The sequence below is a fragment of the Equus przewalskii genome, chromosome 25 (assembly GCF_037783145.1).
Source record: "Equus przewalskii isolate Varuska chromosome 25, EquPr2, whole genome shotgun sequence".
NCBI lineage: Eukaryota > Metazoa > Chordata > Mammalia > Perissodactyla > Equidae > Equus > Equus przewalskii.
Genome location: NC_091855.1, coordinates 34,653,274 through 34,672,466, shown reverse-complemented (window position 1 = coordinate 34,672,466; position 19,193 = coordinate 34,653,274). Strand labels below are relative to the sequence as shown.

At 41.1% G+C, this 19,193-nt stretch overlaps 2 protein-coding genes across 5 annotated transcripts in view; one reads left to right on the top strand and one right to left on the bottom strand.

The window, feature by feature from the left end:
• Positions 1-9,612, bottom strand: part of CPSF2 (cleavage and polyadenylation specific factor 2) — a 35,429-nt gene extending 25,817 nt beyond the window's left edge. Inside the window, exons 1-4 of one of the 4 annotated variants that reach the window (XM_070594476.1) lie at positions 9,310-9,612; positions 5,967-6,028; positions 2,613-2,807; positions 902-1,080 (exon numbers count right to left, since the gene is read on the bottom strand). In XM_070594476.1, the coding sequence (XP_070450577.1) occupies positions 902-1,050 (149 nt within the window). In that variant the 5' untranslated portion in view covers positions 1,051-1,080; positions 2,613-2,807; positions 5,967-6,028; positions 9,310-9,612. Of the gene's footprint in view, positions 1-901; positions 1,081-2,612; positions 2,808-5,966; positions 6,029-7,880 lie in introns of all 4 variants that reach the window. The other 3 variants (XM_070594479.1, XM_070594477.1, XM_070594478.1) reach the window with 3 other exon arrangements.
• A 39-nt stretch (positions 9,613-9,651) lies between these two features.
• Positions 9,652-16,758, top strand: NDUFB1 (NADH:ubiquinone oxidoreductase subunit B1). Its single transcript, XM_008530204.2, has 3 exons — positions 9,652-9,791; positions 15,318-15,462; positions 16,649-16,758. The coding sequence occupies exons 2-3, from the start codon at positions 15,323-15,325 to the stop codon at positions 16,683-16,685; spliced, it is 177 nt and encodes a 58-aa protein (XP_008528426.1). The 5' UTR covers positions 9,652-9,791; positions 15,318-15,322; the 3' UTR covers positions 16,686-16,758.
• Positions 16,759-19,193: the final 2,435 nt, after the last annotated feature.

The following is a 19,193-nucleotide window of genomic DNA, read 5'->3' as shown; positions in this document are numbered from 1 at the left end:
ACTATGCTGGGGTAACAGAGCAAAACTAAGAGCTCAAATTATACCTATGAATTTCAATTATTACTACCCTGTCCTGCATAAATATTAAAATTATAAGTTGCACACAAATATATGGTGTCCAGACACACTGAAAATAAAAGACAGAGAAACAGTAGACAACACACATAGCCCAATTTTAAATGGCTATCTCGTATACTATTAAGTTCAAGAACTCAGCTTGGAATTTCAGAAATCGTTAAGTGGAGGATATTTAAATGGCCACGTATCTATTGTGAATTTTTGCCTCAGCTTTTTAGCATGGTGACTGATAGCATATTTATTATAGCAGAACTTCAATCAATGGAGCATATGCTCTCATTGACAAAATAAGTAGAAAAAAATTTTTTATGCTACAAGTTCTAAGTTTTTTAAACGTCGAAGTCCTCTTTCCCTTCATAATTAGCACAATACTGCAAACATAACAATTTTTCTTTGATGGATTAGGATCCTTTTGTATCTTACAGTCATTATTCTGAGAACCAATTCTCGAAGTCTAGCATCAAAAAACTAAAGAAAGGAGCTAACGTGATCTGACCGCAGAACTTTCACGTGGAAGGTTCTTCCTCTCTTCAAATTCTTATAAACTTAAGCTTGCTCTTTCCTAAAATTAGGGTGCAAAAGTTGCTACTGAGATCCATAAGCCAAGTAACAAGATTTTGCCGATTTCAATAAACTTCTAAGTCAATCAAAACTTTACAAGTGAAGATGGTCACTATTTGGCTCTTTGGCATAATAAAACTAAGTCTTTGCTATACACTAAATTAGAGCAGAAAAGCAAACACTGTGTAACATCAACATGGTATTGGGGATAGAAAAGAGAAGTTGATTTAACAAAAGTCTAGAAATATGAAAAGTAACTTACTTTCTCAGGGAATCTATAATATCCATAGAAAAGTGCTCATCCCAGCCACAGTCCAATAAAAATCTAAACTCATCCACTTGGAGAAGATAACAAAGAGCAGACTCTTCTTGGACCCCAGAGAGGGTAGTTAATTTGATAATAGATGTCATTTTTTTGGTCCAATAACAATCCAAAAGGTTCTTTCAAAAGAAATAAAACATAATTAAATATAAAACCGCTACCTAACATACACAATAGACAAATTAACTAAAATTATATCAAATTTCTAAGTGTACAGAATTTCCATAAACATGGAAAGCAAACATTAAGAACCATTTCCAGGGCCGGCCCTGTGGCCGAGTGGTTAAGTTCATGCATTCCGGTTCGGCAGCCCAGGGTTTCCCCAGTTTGGATCTTGGGTGCGAACCTAGCACTGCTCATCAAGCCATGCTGAGGCAGCGTAGCAGAACTAGAAGGACCTACAGCTAGAATATACAGCTATGTACTGGGGGGCTTCGGGGAGAAGGAGGAAAAAAAATTAGCAACAGATGTTAGCTCAGGGCCAATCTTTGAGAAAAAAAGACCCATCTGCATCATTGCTGAGTTTCAAAGTGCAAACATGATCTTACACTCTTGGTTACAATGAGTCTTTCAGTGGCTCCCCAGTGTGGTTTAATAAAAAGTAGCGGACTTTGGGATCAGACAGACCCACATGTGAATCTACTCCTGTGTGGTTCTGGGCAAGTTAATGAACCTTTCCTCACTCATGTGTCCCAGTCTATAAAACGTATTAACATATACCTAAAAAGTATGTTGGCAGATTTCAAATAACGGGCAAATTACCTAGAATAGAGACCAAGTTCCTCAATAAATAAATGAATACTGAATTAACAAACTCATCTTTCAAGGTGAATTTGTTCCACCCTTATTTGCTCCATGATGGCAGTGATTACACTGCATCACAATTATTAGTTTACAAGTCTTTCTCTCCCATTAGACCAGTGGTCCTCATATAAATAGACCCCCTCGAGAATCTGACAAAAAGCTATGGACTCCTCCTTCTCCCCCAAGTCATCAAAAACAAAAACAGAAAACAGCAAATATACACATAGAAATTCACATACTTGTCAGGAAGTTAATAATATTAAGAACCCTTGCACTAGAGTGTGAGCAACTGAAAAACAGAGACAGTATCCCATGTTTGCAATTCCTAAAAGAGAACCTGACACATAGTAGGTGCTCAACATATACTTGATGGAATGTATGTTGGGATGCCTACTACATACATTTCAAGAAGAGACAACATGAACACATCTATTGGGATTTAGGATCTAGAATTAGGTGCTATTAAATAGATGTTATAAAAATACTCATTAAAAAAGCACAGCTCCACAGTAACATTTCAGATCTTAGGGACTTAAAATAAAATAGCCTTTCCTGGCTAACCACACACGTAGGTGAGGTCACTGCATACCTGATGATCTAGCTTCATCTGCCCAAGGTCCTATCAACAAACTAAGGTAAACTGACTGCCCACCTCCCATAACAGGCTGTTGGAGGCTAATCCTACCCCATCTCCCATCCTTGTTCTCCTCAGTCATGCCAAAAAAAACCCACGACTCCTAGGTTATCCACTGTCACTGATGTGCACATCTCCTAGTTGGACCCAATCCCCTACCTCTTTTCCCTCCCAAATCCTTCGTCTGCCCTCTGGAACTATGATCATACTCACCTGCAACTTCAACCTCTGCTCTGAAGGTGTTCTTCACCTGCTTATCTTCACAGAAACCTGGCTGTTCTCAAATGACACTGTTTCTCCTGCAGCCTTCTGAAAGCTTTTTTTTCCTCTTCTACTCTCCGTACAGTAGTCCCCCCTTATGCAAGGTTTCACTTTCCACGGTTTCAGTTACCCACAGTCAGCCACAGTCTGAAAATATTATGTGCAGAGTCCCAGAAATAAACAATTCATGAGTTTTAAATTGTGCGCCACTTCTGAGCAGTGCAATGAAATCTCATGCTGTCCACCGCTGTCCCACCCAAGACGTGAATCATCCCTTTGTCCAGTGTATCCACACTGTATACGCTGCATGTGCTCCCCACCCAGCAGTCACTTAGTAGCCAACTCGGTTATCAAATCAACTGTCACAGTATCACAGTGCTTGTGTTCAAATAACCCATATTTTACTTAATAATGGCCATAAAGTGCAAGAGTACTGATACTGGCAATTTGGATATGCCAAAGAGAAGCCATAAAGTGCTTCCTTTAAGTGAAAGGTAAAAGTTCTTGACTTAATAAGGAAAGAAAAAAAATCATATGCTGAGGTTGCCAAGACCTACAGTAAGAACACATCTTCCATCCGGGAAATTGTGAAGGAAAAAAGAATTTGCGCTAGATCTGTGGTTGCACCTCAAATATGTACGGATAGGAAAAATCACAGTATATATAAGGTTCAGTACCGTCCGTGGTTTCAGGCATCCACTGGCGGTCTTGGAATGTATCCCCCTGGAGAAGAGGGGACTACTGTACCTCAAAAGCAGGAGGGGTGTGTTCCTTGCTCCTCGCTGCAGCTTCCGAATCACATCTTCTCCTTCCCCCTTCCATACTCTAGGCCCGCTAAGGCTCATGCCACCCAGCTAGTTCACTAGGAGTCTTCTCTGCTGCCTCCTCGTTGCTGGTGTGCATTGATCTGACCTCATTCATTGAGGACTTTAGTTCCTGACTCAGTCGTCTTCTCAGTAGCTTCGATATGGACCTTAGTTCCTTGACTTTCTCAACTCCAACAATCTTCACCTCAGCCACCCACCACCATGGTTACACCCTAGACCTTATCAGTGCCAGTAAGCTGTGCCACTTTCAAGCACCTTACTCTCTCACTACCACCTTACTTACTCTAGTACTCCCAATGCAAAGATCCTTTGGCCTCACTGGTATCTCTAATCCACTGACCACTTTTGCACGATTCCTGATCCTCCCGTTTCCAAGCACGTCTTATCGTTGATGTACGATCCATCAGGATTATTCTGCAGACACTCTCAAGCTTTTTGCTGCTCTAGTCCTTCTTTGTATTAGCCTGGCAAAATCCCAACCCTGACTGACTCCAGTCATTCACTCTGTCGATTCCAGCAGCTGAATGCTGCCAGAAGAGAAAAACCCAATAACACAACTATGCTGTTTGCTCTTTAAATTCATGGCCAAAGATCTCAAACAGGCACTAAGAACTACCTGTGAATCTGATTTTTCTTAGGACTTTCCATCTCTGAGGCTATTATTTCACATCTCTCCTCTGCTCAAGCATCATGCACCCCTCTCTCCTCCCTACTCTCAGCTGATAATCTCACTTCATTTAGAAAATAAAACCAATCAGACAGTAACTTCTCACCTTCCAATACCATATCTATTAACCTATTTGCATATACACTGTTGTATCTCCTACTATACGGAAAAATAGCCCTGTTCTGATCCAAGGCCAGTCTCCTATATGTGCTCTGGATCCTGTTCTCATCCTCGAGGGCTTAACTTCTTCAGCCATTCCCCCTTTCCTCTGCATGATGGATGTACCATTCCTATTAGAACACAAAGATACTCGAGAATTTCCCAACTTAAAATAACCCTCTCTTAATCCTACAATCCCTGCAGTCACTTCATCATTTCTGCTCCTTTCACAGCAAAATTTCTCAGAATATTTGTCCACAAACATGTCTCCACTTTCTCACCTCCCATGCACACTACCAAATCTGGCATCTTTCTCCACCATTATCACTAGAAGTGCTTTCATCAAGGTCACTGACAAACCTCTACACAACTTAAGCCAAGGGACATTTCTTTGGCCTCAATTTTCTGGAAATCCTAGCAGCATTCAGTCAAATTAACTGCTCCATCCTCCTTGAAATGCCTTCCTCTCGCTGTTCCTGTGTCAGCCCTTGTCTGGTTTTCCTTCTACCTAACTGGCCACTCCTCAAGCTCCTTTGTTAATTCCTCTCTCTCTCTCTTTAACCTCTAAATGCGGCAGTGCTTTTCAGCAGGACCTCTTTTCTTCTGTCTTTCTAGGTAATCTTACCCAGTTCCATAGCTTTAAATATCGTCTGATCTCTGATGGCATCATCCTTGAGTCCTTCCTTTACTTTTGTTTCCCACATCCAATCCATCAGTACTTCTCAAATTCCCTTCTATCTCCACTGTCACCAAGATCTCTAACTACTTTGTATATTTTCCCGGCCTCAAACCTATTCTCTCAGACAGTTTCCTGACCACCCAAACTCCTTCCCCACCCCAGTCACACCCTATGACGTCATTCTATTGCCCTCAAAATACCTCGTGCTCTCCGTACTCGCAGCTTATTTCTCTACTCGCCTTGTCCATCGTCTTCTCTCTTCCTAAGCCCCACAGTGGAATATGGACTCCACAGAAGTACAGACCTTGTCTATTTTGATCACAGTTCTATTCCAACGCCTCCACAGTGCCTAACACAGAGTGGTGATCTATAAATGCCTCTTGAGTGAGTGAAGCACGGCTAGTGTTCAATGGGTTCAGTGCCCTTACCACACTATTAACACTTCCCCATTTGCATGCATTTCCTCTGGCTTGGACAGCTCTCTGAGTGCAGGACTAGGCTTGATCTATTTTTGTATCCTTACTGTATTAGCACATGTCTTATGCATAGTGGTGGGTCAATAAACAGTTGTTGAAGCAAATAAGTTAAAATTAAAAATACATGGACTTAACGTGTTCCTATTTGTAAGGGATAACAAGGACTGAGATACTGATTCTCTACTTGATGAAAAATGTTTATAAATGCAATTTTGGAAAGGACCTAAGAAATTCTGTCTGCCAAAAAGCTTCTTGTATCACCATTATATTACTGGCTGAGGAGAAGCTCTTTTTCTAACCAAATCTGCCTTAACTCCTACTGTCTTTATTTAGACTATGAAGTGATAATACAAAGTATCTTGCAGATAGAACTGAATGAGTTTATTTTAAACCTTTTTTGCAGGCAGACCCACAGATTTCAACAGATGAAAACATATTTTTATTGCAACTGCTCATAATATAATAAAGCTATATCTTTATTAGACATTCATTACTTACTGATATCTCAGTCGTATATAGGATGAAACACCATGAATTCAAAGGAAGAGTTCTTTATAAATCTAAAAAATAAATAAGAGTCTCATGAACGTGGTATAATGATTTACTTCTGTTTTTAATTATGGAGTTTAACTTCTACGTCTTGTCCTAAGATGAACACTGAGCAGCAGCAAGGAGTCTAATATACGGTCCTTTTTTAACAAAGAGACTTGTAATTTTAGGAACCTTAAGCTTACATAAAACAAATAGGGATAAGATAATAAAACATATGCTAAAAAGAGACAATAATAATAATGAACTAAATTAGTTATTATCAGAGGCTGAAATATGCAGTTTAGGGAATAAGATTTTTAAAACTGACATTAGTTTATGCTATTGAGAATCATAAAAGAGGTGGGATCTTAAATTATTCATTAAGGATTGGTAGGACCTGGGTAGAAAGAGACAAAGAGAAAAGGCATTCAAAACAGAGGAATAACATGATCAAAGGCACAATATAAAAATTTACAGAGTACCAATAAAAAAATTAGCCTGGCACACTTTCACATAAGGAAAAAATGAAAAAAAAGGCCTAAAGCATAGAAAAGGGCCAGACAATGAAAGGCCTTGGAAACTTTGGACCTAGTTCTACAGACAACACAGAAACATTTTAAGATCCACTATCAGTAAGAAGAGGACATGATATAGGTAATTCTGTATTTTAGGAAAATTAGCTGGTGTGTACGACTGATGAGATAAGAAGATGCAGAAAGCAGGGAGATGAAAAGGAGAGTATTTGGCAGACCACTTCCTCCTTTGAACTTGGCTGGTTCTATTTTGAGACTAAATTTCCTTAGCCTCAAATGTGCTTTATGACTCCACGACATGAATTCTTTAGTTGTTGTCTAAGTCACCAAAGTTTGGAAGTCTACACGTTTCATTCCTTCTTTTACTTCTTCTTGAACACTCTATTACCAACTCCTGATCATTTTCCCCCCAGAATGCCCTGCACACGGATCACCCACCTTCCATTCCTGCTGCCAGTTTCTTAATGCAGGGCCTCATCACCTTACATTTGAGGTCTGTTTCTCTGTCGCCAGTCTTTCCTCCCTTCATCTCAACCTAAACATTCCCGCTAGATTAATCTTCAGAAACGCCCCTACACATATCATCCCTTGCTCAGAAACCTGTAAAAGGCTTCTTACTGCTTGAAAAAAACAAAACCCTGAATGCCTTAACTGACACTGAAGGGAGCTAGCAAGCTGCCCCCACATTGCTGCTCACCATCATCTCAAGGCCCAGCTCAAACTCCACCTCCTTCCTAATTCCTCTATCTTTAGTCTAGACTACAACAGCTCTGTCCAACAAAAGCAGGATGCAGGCCACAAATGTAATTTAAAATTTCCTCAGAGCCAAATGGAAAAGCTTTAAAAGTGGAATTAATTTTAATATATTTTATTCAAATCAATATGCCCAAAATATTATCATTTCAACATGTAATCATTATTAAAAAATTATTAATGACATATTTTACATTCTGTTTTTCATACTAAGTCTTCAAACTCCAGTGTGTATTTTATATTTACAGCACATCTCAATTTGATCTAACCACAATTTCAAGTGCTCAATGGCTCCATGTAGCCTGTGGCTGCTGTAACAGCACTGGTCTAGACTCTGAAATCAATGCTTCGGACTAGAGAGCATTAAGCTCTTTCCCTTCTCAAGAGCAGGTTGGCACCATTCTATTTTTACATACATGTCTTCAACTTGATTTTAATGGAATCACCAACCATTCAGTCTCCCAAACTAAAAACTCTGGAGTCACCTTCTTACCACCAACTTGGCTGCCACCAGTTGAATCCTATTTAACATTTCAGAAATGTCTCTCTGACACCCTTTACTATCCTACCTCAGTTGAGGCACTCATGACCTTACCTGAATGATTGCAATTTGCTTTCATCTAGTTTTCCTGCTGCAAGTTGACCTTCCATACAGCTGTCAGAGAGACCTTCCTAAAAAACAAATACACTCATGCCCCTTCCTTGAGCAAAGTACTCACTGGCTTTCTGCTAACATGAATAAAATGTTAACTCCCTAGTTGGAAATCAGTCCTTCATAAGTTGATCTCAACCTCCCTCTTGGTTCACCAACCACCCTTGCACTGCAGGCCCAAGCACATATATTTTCCCACTCTCCCTAAGTATGCCAAAACTTCTCACATCTCTGCATCCCTGTACTGCATCCAGGAATGACCTTTTCCTGAGCCTAGTAAACTCCTTTTCACCCTTCATGACCCAGCTCAAATATTTACTCCTTTATAAAGCTTTTTTGGTATCCTCAGGCAGTTATTCATTCACCTAGCACAAAGTGGGCACAAAGAACATTTGTCCAATGGATGTTAAATGTATTGGCAAAGAGGAAGAGTGATCATCTTTGTACGGCCAATACCAAGCATAGCACTCAAAGCAACAGAAATGTCTAGGGAAAGAAGGAATGAACCCTAACCATCCAAATTCCTTCAGGGCAAGGATTCTGAGAAACACTGCTTCATCTGTATGATCTATCACAGTTACTTGCTCTATCAATAACGACCTGGCACGTTGACGACAACTAAGGGGAACTATGCAAAATCCAAAGGAGAACCAAGGAATCTGGGCTGGCCCTCGAGCTCACTAAGTGCGAAAAGTGTCTTCCTGGTCAGTTTGGGGAGAGCAGCAGCTTCCTAAGAGGATGAAAGGGGCTGTAAAATTTTTAAAAAGGGATGAGCGAGGGATAACTCAGCTTCGCCTGAGCACAGGCGGCCAGACTTGCCCGGGTGATGGCTAGTCTGACCTCCTGTTTACGGAAGAGCGTGTGCAACGGAGCGATGGTGGAAGTGATGGCGGAGGGGGCTGGAGGGCCGAGACGATCATGATAAAGCAGAGGAACATCTTAAAGGTCTCTGGAGTCGATTAACTAAAAAGGACGCCTACTCTGTGCCCACTGGTTAGCAGCCTCGTGAGCTCTCAACCCGAGACGATGGGAAGACCCCGAGCGAGGAGGCTACGGAGCAAAGCTGGCGTCGGATTGCCTCCTCCAGCTCCGAGGCCGAAAGGGCGGAGGGAAACGGCAGCCAGGAAGGAAGGAGAGCACGGGAGTGAACCGTCCCGACTGCCCCCAAACACCGGCAGCCTGAGACCCATGGAGAAGCCGCTTCTTTCCAACGCCGGGCACTTCCGCCAGGAAGGACCAGGCCAGTGGCACCCGACACCCCGGGAGCACGTCCCCAGCGGAGAGCGAGTGGGAGTCGGAGCCAGGCTCCCCGAGGGCCGAGGACGCTCCCTCCCCCATCCAAAGGCGCACTCCTTTCTCCCGCCCCACTTGCCTCGTCAGGCCTCCCCCAACGCCGTCCACTGCCCTGCCCAACCCCTAGTCGAATTCAGGTTCAAGAGCGAGAAAAGCTGACGTTCGCTCAGCAGCATCCGTGACGATCCGCCAGCAGAGACCCCTCCATGGCGGCCGCCATTTTGAAATTGGAGGCGAACTGCGGAGGCGGGGAAGACCCAGGGTGATACCATCTTCGGGGGGGGAGACAAAACTGTAGGAAGGAGATGGCGCTTACAGCGACCAGTCTCGTCATCTGGGACTGAACCTTTATTTTAAAATAATTTATAATGCGTGAAAGCTAAAATAGGAAGAGAAGAGTCAAACATCACAAGGAAGAAGAGGGAGGATTTCCCGGGCCACCCGTCTCTGCCACCGGGCGCGGCGAGTGGTAGGTGCCGAGGCCGCCGCTTCCGCCGGCGCCGCTGGCTGGGCTCGCCGCTGCTCGAGGTCGTGGGGTCGTTGCTGCCGCTGAGGCCGCAGGTGGGTCCGGGGTCCTGGGTTGTGCAGGCGGGGCGGGCGCCCCTCTAGGCCAGCCCCCGGCGGTGGGGTGTGCATGGGACGGGGTCCGGGCCTCCGCGGGGCCGGAGCGGCACAGCGGCCCAGGGCTTCCGAGCCAAGGAGACGGGGAAGGGAAAGAAAAATAGGGGCTTCTTTCGGATGGACGGCTGGGCTCACGTTTCGCGCCTGGCGGCTTTTGGAAAAGCTGTCATAACCGGAGATCACCCGGTGACTGCCCCCTGGCCGGACCGAAGAGGGGACCGGCCGTGCTCACCCTCCCAGGCTGAAGCGGGGAAGGGGCGGCTTCTCCACGAGCATCTCTGATTCGTGCAAGTGTCAGATTGGAAGCTAGCTTCCCTCTCTGCTACATCTCAAACCATCTTGAGCCGACCATTCCACAAAATATGCACTTTTTAAGAACATAATTAAAGGAAAAAAATAGTATTAATTTGTGCGTGGTTTCTAGAGTGTTATGTCATTAAGACAGGGTTCCAGACCTCGGGTTCAGTTTCTCCATGCATCCAGCACTGTTTTTTTTTATAGATTAAATCGACGCTTTTTGATTAATACATATAAAGTGCTGTGGGGACCAATTAGAGAGTAGAATTTATTTTTTTAATGTCCTGTCATCTATATTTTTCCAACGTTTATTAAGAAGGACTTACAAAAATACACAGCAGATGCGGTTTTCTTTTTAGAAGTTAAGCGGAAAAAAATGAGTTGAAGAAAAGATAATGTTAGGAAAAAATAAGGTAAAGCCACGAATGAGGTTAATATAAATATTTACGTCTATACTTGCTGTAAGAGACAGTCAAGCAGAAATAAAGAGCTTGGACCAAGGTGCCAGACTGCCTGTCTTAATCCTAGCGCTGCCACTTCCTGCATCTGTGACCTAAGGCAAGTTGATTGTCCCTGGATTTTCTCATCTGAAAAAAAGACACCTACTGCATTGAGGACGTTGTGTTAGTTAATACGTGTATAGTAACGTGAGGATTTCTTATTTGGTGATTATGAAAAGCAGTAACAAGCATGCCTGACAGAGAGTGCTGTAAGAGCTCTTTCTAGAGGTGGGAAAAAATTGGGGTCATTTTGGTGTCAAAGGATACGTGATCCAGTACATTATTCCTTGAGTCCATAGGATAAAAAACAATTAGTTTTTTCCCCCCCCCCAGGAATACCATAGCTACTCCCAGTTCTTAAGTGAAAGCAAAATTTTTCTTGAGAGTCTTCATGAAAAGAAGACACTAATTATATGCACAGTGCCCTCATGGGCACCCGTGTGGCTATCACTCTTCGGGCAAACCTAGGCTTGTCTCATTGGAGCCTGTCCCAGGTCCTTGCTGCCCTTTGCCCATCATATAAAGCTCCCTATAGTCTTGGGCCCACAAACCTGAGGGCCTGTCTACACTCCCCTTCTTATCCATTCTCCAGAGATTCCTTCTTGCTCAGTTCTTATGTCTACAAATCTTTATCCTCCCTGGTCACCCACTCGCAGTAAAACACACAGGACAAATTATGTTCAGTGCCGCTGCTCCTAGAGTCTACTAAGTAGTAGATTGTACCGTGGTTATGTGAACTGCCTCTGGGACTAAGATAAGTCATTTTCCTCTTAGAGATGGAATCAGGCTTTCATCACGGAGGTTGAATCCAACTCTGGATTCTGAATGTACAAAACCCTTTTATCTATCAGTCCCGCTGTCTTTACCCTGGAGTCTCTTTAAGAGCCTGTTTGCAGCAAGAGCCTCAGAGGCTTGTCTCATCTCTTCTACCACCCTGAGTAGAGCCAGGTGAAATGAGCTTCTGGTCCTGTTGGAAGAATGCCAACAGTAATGGCTTATAGTCCACAGGTGGCCATGGTCTTATTTAAAATAGTCGTGGGCTGAGAGTCAGCAAGTACTTTTTTGTTGTTAAATACAAACAATATCTAACAGCTGTGCTGAGGGTTAGACCTGTCACCTCTTAAGAAATTTGAGGAGCCTAATAAGGACAGGTGGCAGAATAGATGACCGCTGGATTTCTACAGAGACCTATATTGTCTAGTATTTTGCAGTTTAGTGCTATCACCGTTATCTTACTTGATTAAGGCATTGTTATTCCCATACTTGACTGGCTCAAGTTTATAAAATAAGTGGCAAACTTGGTGGGCACTTGGTCAGAATCACAAAAAGTACTTAAGTGTATAAAAAAGTATTTAAGGATCTACATGCAAATGTTACTTAAGGAAAGCACAGTGCGAAGAGAACCACCTCCTAGCAAAGAAGGTAAGCTTGGTTACGTTTACATTTATATGTCCTAGAATGACTTGCATCAAATCAGCTGGGGAGTTCTGCCACTACAGATGTTTCCAGCCCCACCCCACAGGGAAGCCCAAGGAGTCCGTATTTTCAAAAAGGCTCCCCAGGTGATTTTAATGTGCAGTCAAGTTTGAGAATTTCAGCTGTAGATGATAGACTAAAACTTAAAACTTCCTGATGACTAAATTATAAATTATCTATTTTAAACATCTTACACTGTAATTTTCTAGATCAGTAATAATCTGACTGGAACTTATGAAATACAGTATATAGTAATGGTGCCACTTTTAACTTCATGGCTGTTTCCTAACCCAATGCCTTTAGACAGTGAGTGATTAAAGTCTGAGAAATAAAGAATTAGAATGTGTAAGTGTGAGAATCGACATCTTAGAAGAAGAGGCAGGAATCCAGTATACATAATCCTAGCATAGTTCAGTGCTAAGCGTTTTGTTGGCAGTAATATATTCTCTTTCTAGAGTATTGTCATATGTCTTCTCAGCCTTTGTATGTGATTCATTTTAGATTCGTATGCACATGGATATATTTTGATTTCATCTTTAGGTACAAATTTTTACAGAAAATTGACAATCACTATGTTTTTATTGAATGAGTACAAATTTATTTTCTCTGTGCTGACTTCCAGTCCTTCTCGTCCTCCTTCTCTGCCTTGTGGAAACTCTTAGAAATTAAAAGCTGTTAAGTACCATAAGTATCAATTGAGGGAGGGGTCTCTTAGGGAGGCATTGTGATAGGTATAATATGAAGGATCCAGAGCTTTGGAGCAAACCTGAGTTTGAGTTCCAGCTCTGCACTTAATACAGTCATATCCTCCTAAGGACATTTTGGTCAACAACAGACAGCATATTCAGTGGTGGTGCCGTAAGATTATATTGGAGCTGAAAGATTCCTGTTGCCTACTGCATCTGGAAGAAGACACTCAAGAGGTGCGTCCGTGACTTCAAAGGATTTGCCAAGGATGAGGAGGTTGGCAAAGTCAACCAGGCTGTGGCTGAGATGGTGGATGACTTTAGCCTGGGTGCGGATGAGGATGCCACCGAGCAGCTCCTAGAGGTGGTTCCTGAGGAACTGGCTAATGAGGGGCTGTCGGAACTGGAACAGGAATGCATAGCCGAAGAAGAGGCGAGAGAAAAGGAGAAATCAGGAGAAGAAAATGAAGAAGAACCCCCAAGAAAATTCACAGTGAAGGGTTTAGCAGCAGCCTTTGCACACCTCAACAAGCTCCTTAAAAAGTTTGAAAACATGGACCCCAACACCAAAAGGTTTTCATTAATAGGGAGGAATGTTCATGGTGCATTATCTGCTTACTAGCAAATCTGTAACGGAAAAAAAAAGCCCAAGCAAACTACCATGGACATATTTCTGGAAAGAGTCACACTTCCTCAAGAAGAGGCTCAGGCAGGTCCTTCAGGAGGTATTCCAGAAGAGGCATTGTTATCATAGGAGATGACAGCTCCGTGCATGTTATTGCCCCTGAAGACCTTCCAGTGGGACGAGATGTGGAGGTGGAAGACGGTGATAATGATGATCCTGACTCTGGGTAGGCCTAGGCTCACGTGTGTGTTTGTGTCTCAGTTTTTAACAAAAAAGTTTAAAAAGTGAAAAAAAAAACCCAAAAACTTTAAAAATGGAAAAAAGCTTATAGAATAAGCATATAAAGAAAAAATATTTTTGTACAGCTGTACAATGTGTGTTTTAAGTGTTACTACAAAAGAGTCAAAGTTTTAAAAATTAAAAGTTTATAAAGTAAAAAAGTTATGGTAAGATAAGGTTAACTTCTTTCTGAAGAAAGAAAAGTAATTTTTTCTAAATTTTGTGTAGCCTAAGTGTACAGTGTTTATAAAGTCTACAGTCGTGTGCAGTGACGTCCTAGGTCTTCCACTCACTTACCCCTCACTCGCCTAGAACAACTTCCAGTCCTGCAAACCCCCTTCATGCTAAGTGCCCTATACAGGTGTACCATTTTTTATCTTTTTTAATGATTTTTTTCCCCCTGAGGAAGATTTTCTCTGAACTAACATCCATTGCCAATCTTCCCTTTTTTGCTGAGGAAGATTTGCCCTGAGCTAACATCTGTGCCAGTCTTCCTCTGTTTTGTATGTGGGTTGCTGCCTGAGCATGGCTGCCAACTCGTGGTGTAGGTCCATGCCCGGGAACTGAACCTGGGCTGCCAAAGCAGAGGATGCCAAACTTCACCACTAGGCCACAGGGCTGGCTGCATTTTTTATCTTTAATACCATATTTTTAGTGTACCTTTTCTATGTTTAGATATATTTAGATACACAATACTTAGCATTGTGTTACAATTGTCTATGGTATTCAGTACAGTAGCATGCTGTGCAGGTTTGTAGCCCAGGAGCAATAGGCTCTGTCATATAGCCTAGGTGTGTAGTAGGCTGTACCATCCAGGTCTGTGTAAATGCACTCTATGATGTTCGTACAATGACGAAATCGCCTAATGACACATTTCTCAGGACATATCCCCATCATTAAGCTGCCCATGACTACCTATTTGGGTTAAGCTGTTTGCTTATTTGTAAAATTAGAATAATAATAATTATTTCACGTTATATATACAAGTATATGATGGCTCTGGCACCTAGTAGTCATTCTATAAAAGTAAGTTCCTTTCTTTCCATATCTTTTATAGAGTCATTTAATTGATATTCAGTTCTATTGTGACATTATTGATGATGGGTGTGTTTTTTTAAAATTTCTTGTTATCTTTTCATTTCCTTTCAAAAATTAGTTTTCAATAATTATAGCTGTATCTAAAGAATTCTGCCTCTGGCAAAATAGTATTATTTGTTTTGGCTTTGAGAGAGGTTCTAGAAACATTTTACACATGTAAAAGTTTTAAATCAACAGGAGAGTGCCAAGTCTCAGCTTTTGCAGGTATTATTTTTATATTCTCTCCATTTCTCTGTGCTGTATCATCAAATCATTGGTGGAGCCAGAAATAAAAGTAAATAAGTTGACTTTAGGGCAGTATAATTTTTATACTAATAATTCTCACCTGTATCTGCATCAAGTAGATTTTACTTAGTAAACTACATTCTGATGCCAAGCATATGTAAAGATGCTTATTGTGCTTTTAACATCTCTCTCTTATGTTCAGGGCTATCTTCCTGTTTCAATTGCAATTTAAAAAGATTTCAAAGGCAGTTATGTTTTTGATAATTTCTTCTTCTCTTAGCATCCATGATGAACTTAATTCAGCTTGTGCGGGACCACTGGGTGCACATACTCGTCCCTATGGGATTTGTCGTTGGATGTTATCTAGACAGAAAGAATGATGAAAAGCTGACTGCCTTCCGGAATAAGAGTGTGTTATTTAAAAGGTTAGTTTGTGCATTTTTTTAAATCAACGACTGGCCAGCTGGTGGAAGCAGTCCTCTCGGTATCACATAGGCCAAAAATAAACAGAAGGGGTAATTTTCCCCCCTGGGGACTTAGATTTAAGTGATATTATTTTGTAGTCTTTGTTGTTTAATCCTTGGATAAAACTGTCTGACTATCTTGGGAATGTAAATACATTTTCAGTTTATGAACACGCTATTTCAGATCTTTGAAAGTCCCTCTTTTTGGAATTCAGGGTGCATTTCAATGTAGAAACAGTGTTTTAAACCAGCTCACCAAAGCCTACTCTATATAGAACTTTCACATATGTTATCATATATTGTCTTACTTAAGCCATGATGTAGCGGAAATAAATGGCACTAATAGTGGCTTAGTGCTGTGTTCTCAGCAACAGTGCTTGAGAGTTTTAGACATGATGGATGAGTAATCAAAAGGCAACTGGTAGTGGGGCTGGCCTGGTGGCATAGTGGTTAAGTTTGCACACTTTGCTTTGGTGGCCTGGGTTTGGATACTGGGTGCAGACCTACGCATTGCTCATCAAGCTTAGCTGTGCAGAGTCCCACATACAAAAAGTAGAGGAAGATTGGCACAGATGTTAGCTCAGCAACAATCTTTCTCAAGGAAAAAGTGGAAGATTGGCAACAGGTTTAGCTCAGGGCCAGTCTTCCTCAAGGAAAAAACAAAAGGCAATTGGTAGCTGCCTGATCCCATTGTGTCTCTGAGATGGCTTCTGTGATAAAGTTAGAAGGCAGGGTGTCTGTCACTGGGTGTGCAGCTGGGTAGGAGTAAGCTCAAGGGACAGGAGAACTGAGCAGCAGCCACAGTCTGTACAGGAGGTCCACAGTAAAGGATTGCAAGAAAGATAAAATGAGCTGGAAAGGGTCTAGAAAACATTAAATGCACTCATTGAGAGGATAATAGCTTGCATAGAAAGATAGACTAAGAAATTGCTGTTCTTTAATCTGAAAAATGTAATTAGATGGTAAAAGTTTAAAATCATGAGAGAATAGAATGAATATGTTGAATCTGATATAAAATTTTTCAAGTTGGTCAATTTAATAGAACAGAAAATATTGAATTCATATTATTTGGACTTTCCCTTTTATCCCCTCATAAAAGTTTCATTTACACTTTTTTTCCTCTCCTTCCTTTTTTCTGTCCACACAGGGAATTGAGACCCAATGAAGAAGTGACCTGGAAATAAAAGCTGTGGCTGAATTACAGAATGTTCACATTTTAAAAATTACGAGAGAAATAAAAACCCATTCATTATTTAATTAGAAGAATTTGAAGTGTGATTCTTTTCATGCTGAAGTAATCTTTAACCTTTCAAGTAACAGGCACACTTGGCTTAAGGATGCTGACCGGGGGCCTGATTGTGCACACTGATGTTAGGTTTACAATTAGCACTTCATTTTCTGTTTCTCACTTTAGATCAGAGTACTATTAAACCATATAGCCAATTTTTTCCTCAGGTATTTTTCAGGAAAATTTTTTCAAACCATGTGCTTCAAAGGAGCTTTAAAAGGATGATTCTAGGATTTTATTTGGTAAAAATCATATACCTGAAAATTTTAGTGATCTTAGGTTTGGCATGATTTCTTTTTTTTTTTTTAAGGTTGCCACCTGAGCTAACAATTGCTGCCAATCTTTTTTTTTCCTGCTTTTTCTCCCCAAATTCCCCCAGTACATAGTTGTATATTTTAGTTGTGGGTCCTCTTAGTTGTAGCATGTGGGATGCCACCTCAGTGTGGCCTGACAAGCAGTGTGCCATATCCGTGCCCAGGATCCGAACCAGCAAAACCCTGGACCGCTGAAGCGGAGCGCGCAAACTTAACCACTTGGCCATGTGGCTGGCCCCCTGGCATGATTTCTTAAATACAACATACAAAGCTTGAACTAGTTTTAAAAATCAAGAAATTGTACTTTCTTGAAATTAAAAACTTTTGCTCTTCCACAAAACACCATTAAGAAAATGAAAATGCAGCCACAGACTGGGAGAAAATATTTGTAAAACATACACAACAAAGAACTTATATCTAGAGTATGTAAAGAATTCTTATAACTTAATAAGACAATCCAGTTTTTAAAATGAGCAAAAGATTTTAACAGACACTTCACCAAAAAAGATGTGAGGCTGGCAAATAAGCACATGAAACGATGCTCAATATCAGTAATCACAAGGGAAATGCAAATTAAAACTACAATGAGATACCACTACATACCTATTAGAAAGGTTAAAATTTAAAAAACTGATCTTACCAAGTGTTGGCAAGAGCATAGAACAACTGGAACTCACTGCTGGCAGGAATGGAAACTAGCTGTCAGGAGGTGTGCCGCTTTGTAAATCAGTTTAGCAGTTTCGAGTTGAACGCACCTACCCTATGACCTAGCCATTCCACTGTGAGGTGTTTATCTCAGGGAAATGAAAGCATGGATCCATACAAAGACTTTCACACAGATGCTCACAGCAGCTCCATTTGTAATAGCCAAAAACTAGAACCCAAATGGCCATCAACAAATAAATAGATAAATTGCGTTAAATCCATATAATGGAATACTAATCAACAATAAAAAGGGATGATCTGTTGATAACACCATAGGTGAATTTCAGATAAAAAACACACTATATGATTCCATTTATATAAACTGTTAGAAGCTGCAAACTCATCTGTAGTAAGAGCAGATCAGTGGTTCCCTTTAGGAGCAGGGTCCAGAAAGGATTTGGAGGGAAGAATTATAAAGAGTGACGAAGAAACTTTTGGCAATAGTATGCTCATTTTGTTGATTGTGGTGATGGTTTCATGGATGTGTATGTATGTCATCTGTCATATTAAACTACTTGGGAAACATTTGTTTTAGGTAAGATTGAATTTAGAAGTAAAAATTGCAATAAAATGATACTCCTTAATTATCACTGATCCTTGTCAGAACTCGGGACACTGAAACTGGCACATTATAAGTTTTAAAATGTGAAACATCTGAAATTCTTTTTAGCTATTTGGTTTTGGGTAACAAAATGCCAGTTTAAATTTAAAAGATACAGTGTTAAAGAAAATAGAAATATCTTTGTGCAGTCTCCCTTTTAACGTAAAATTTCAATAAAGGAGATTAGAAAAAAGTTGAGTTGTCTAGGGTGACATAGGAAGTCTACTGAAAGTGCATCTATCTGGTCTACTCTGTCTCAAAGAACTCCTTCCTGATTAGCTCAATAATCTCTCTCCTACTGAATTGATGTAATCCTTTTTTGTGCCAATCAGTCTAGAATAATTCATGCATTTATTCACTGCTCTGTACACACCCTTGATATAAAGAGTAAGACTCCTCAGATCCTCAAAAGCTGACAGTTTAGCAGCACATAAAGTAATAATTCCGGTGTGGTGTGATAAGTGCTTTAACATAGGCATGTGCAAGGTATAGTGATGGCACAAAAGACTTCTTCTCAGAGGATTTTCTGGAAGTGAAAGGAAGTAGCTGGGGTGACCAGAGTCTGGTGTGACTGGAGCAGAGGGAATTTGGGGAGATAAAAGCCAGACATGTTGTTGGTCCAGATCACAAAGAGCTTTTTAAGCCAGGAATGGGAAGCCACCGAAGGATGTTAAATAGAGTAAGATTTGTGTAATTTAAAGATCTGTTGCAACATAAGCTCCAGGAAGGTGGGACTGTGTCTCTTTCATGGTTACAGTCTCAGTGCCTTATACATAGTAACACT

What these genes read in the sequence shown, in the direction of transcription:
- NDUFB1 (XM_008530204.2), top strand. Translation starts at nt 15,323, where the DNA reads ATGATGAACTTAATTCAGCTTGTGCGGGACCACTGGGTGCACATACTC. An exon ending in AAGAGTGTGTTATTTAAAAG is followed by an intron (nt 15,463 to 16,648) that starts GTTAGTTTGTGC and finishes CTGTCCACACAG; the next exon opens with GGAATTGAGACCCAATGAAG.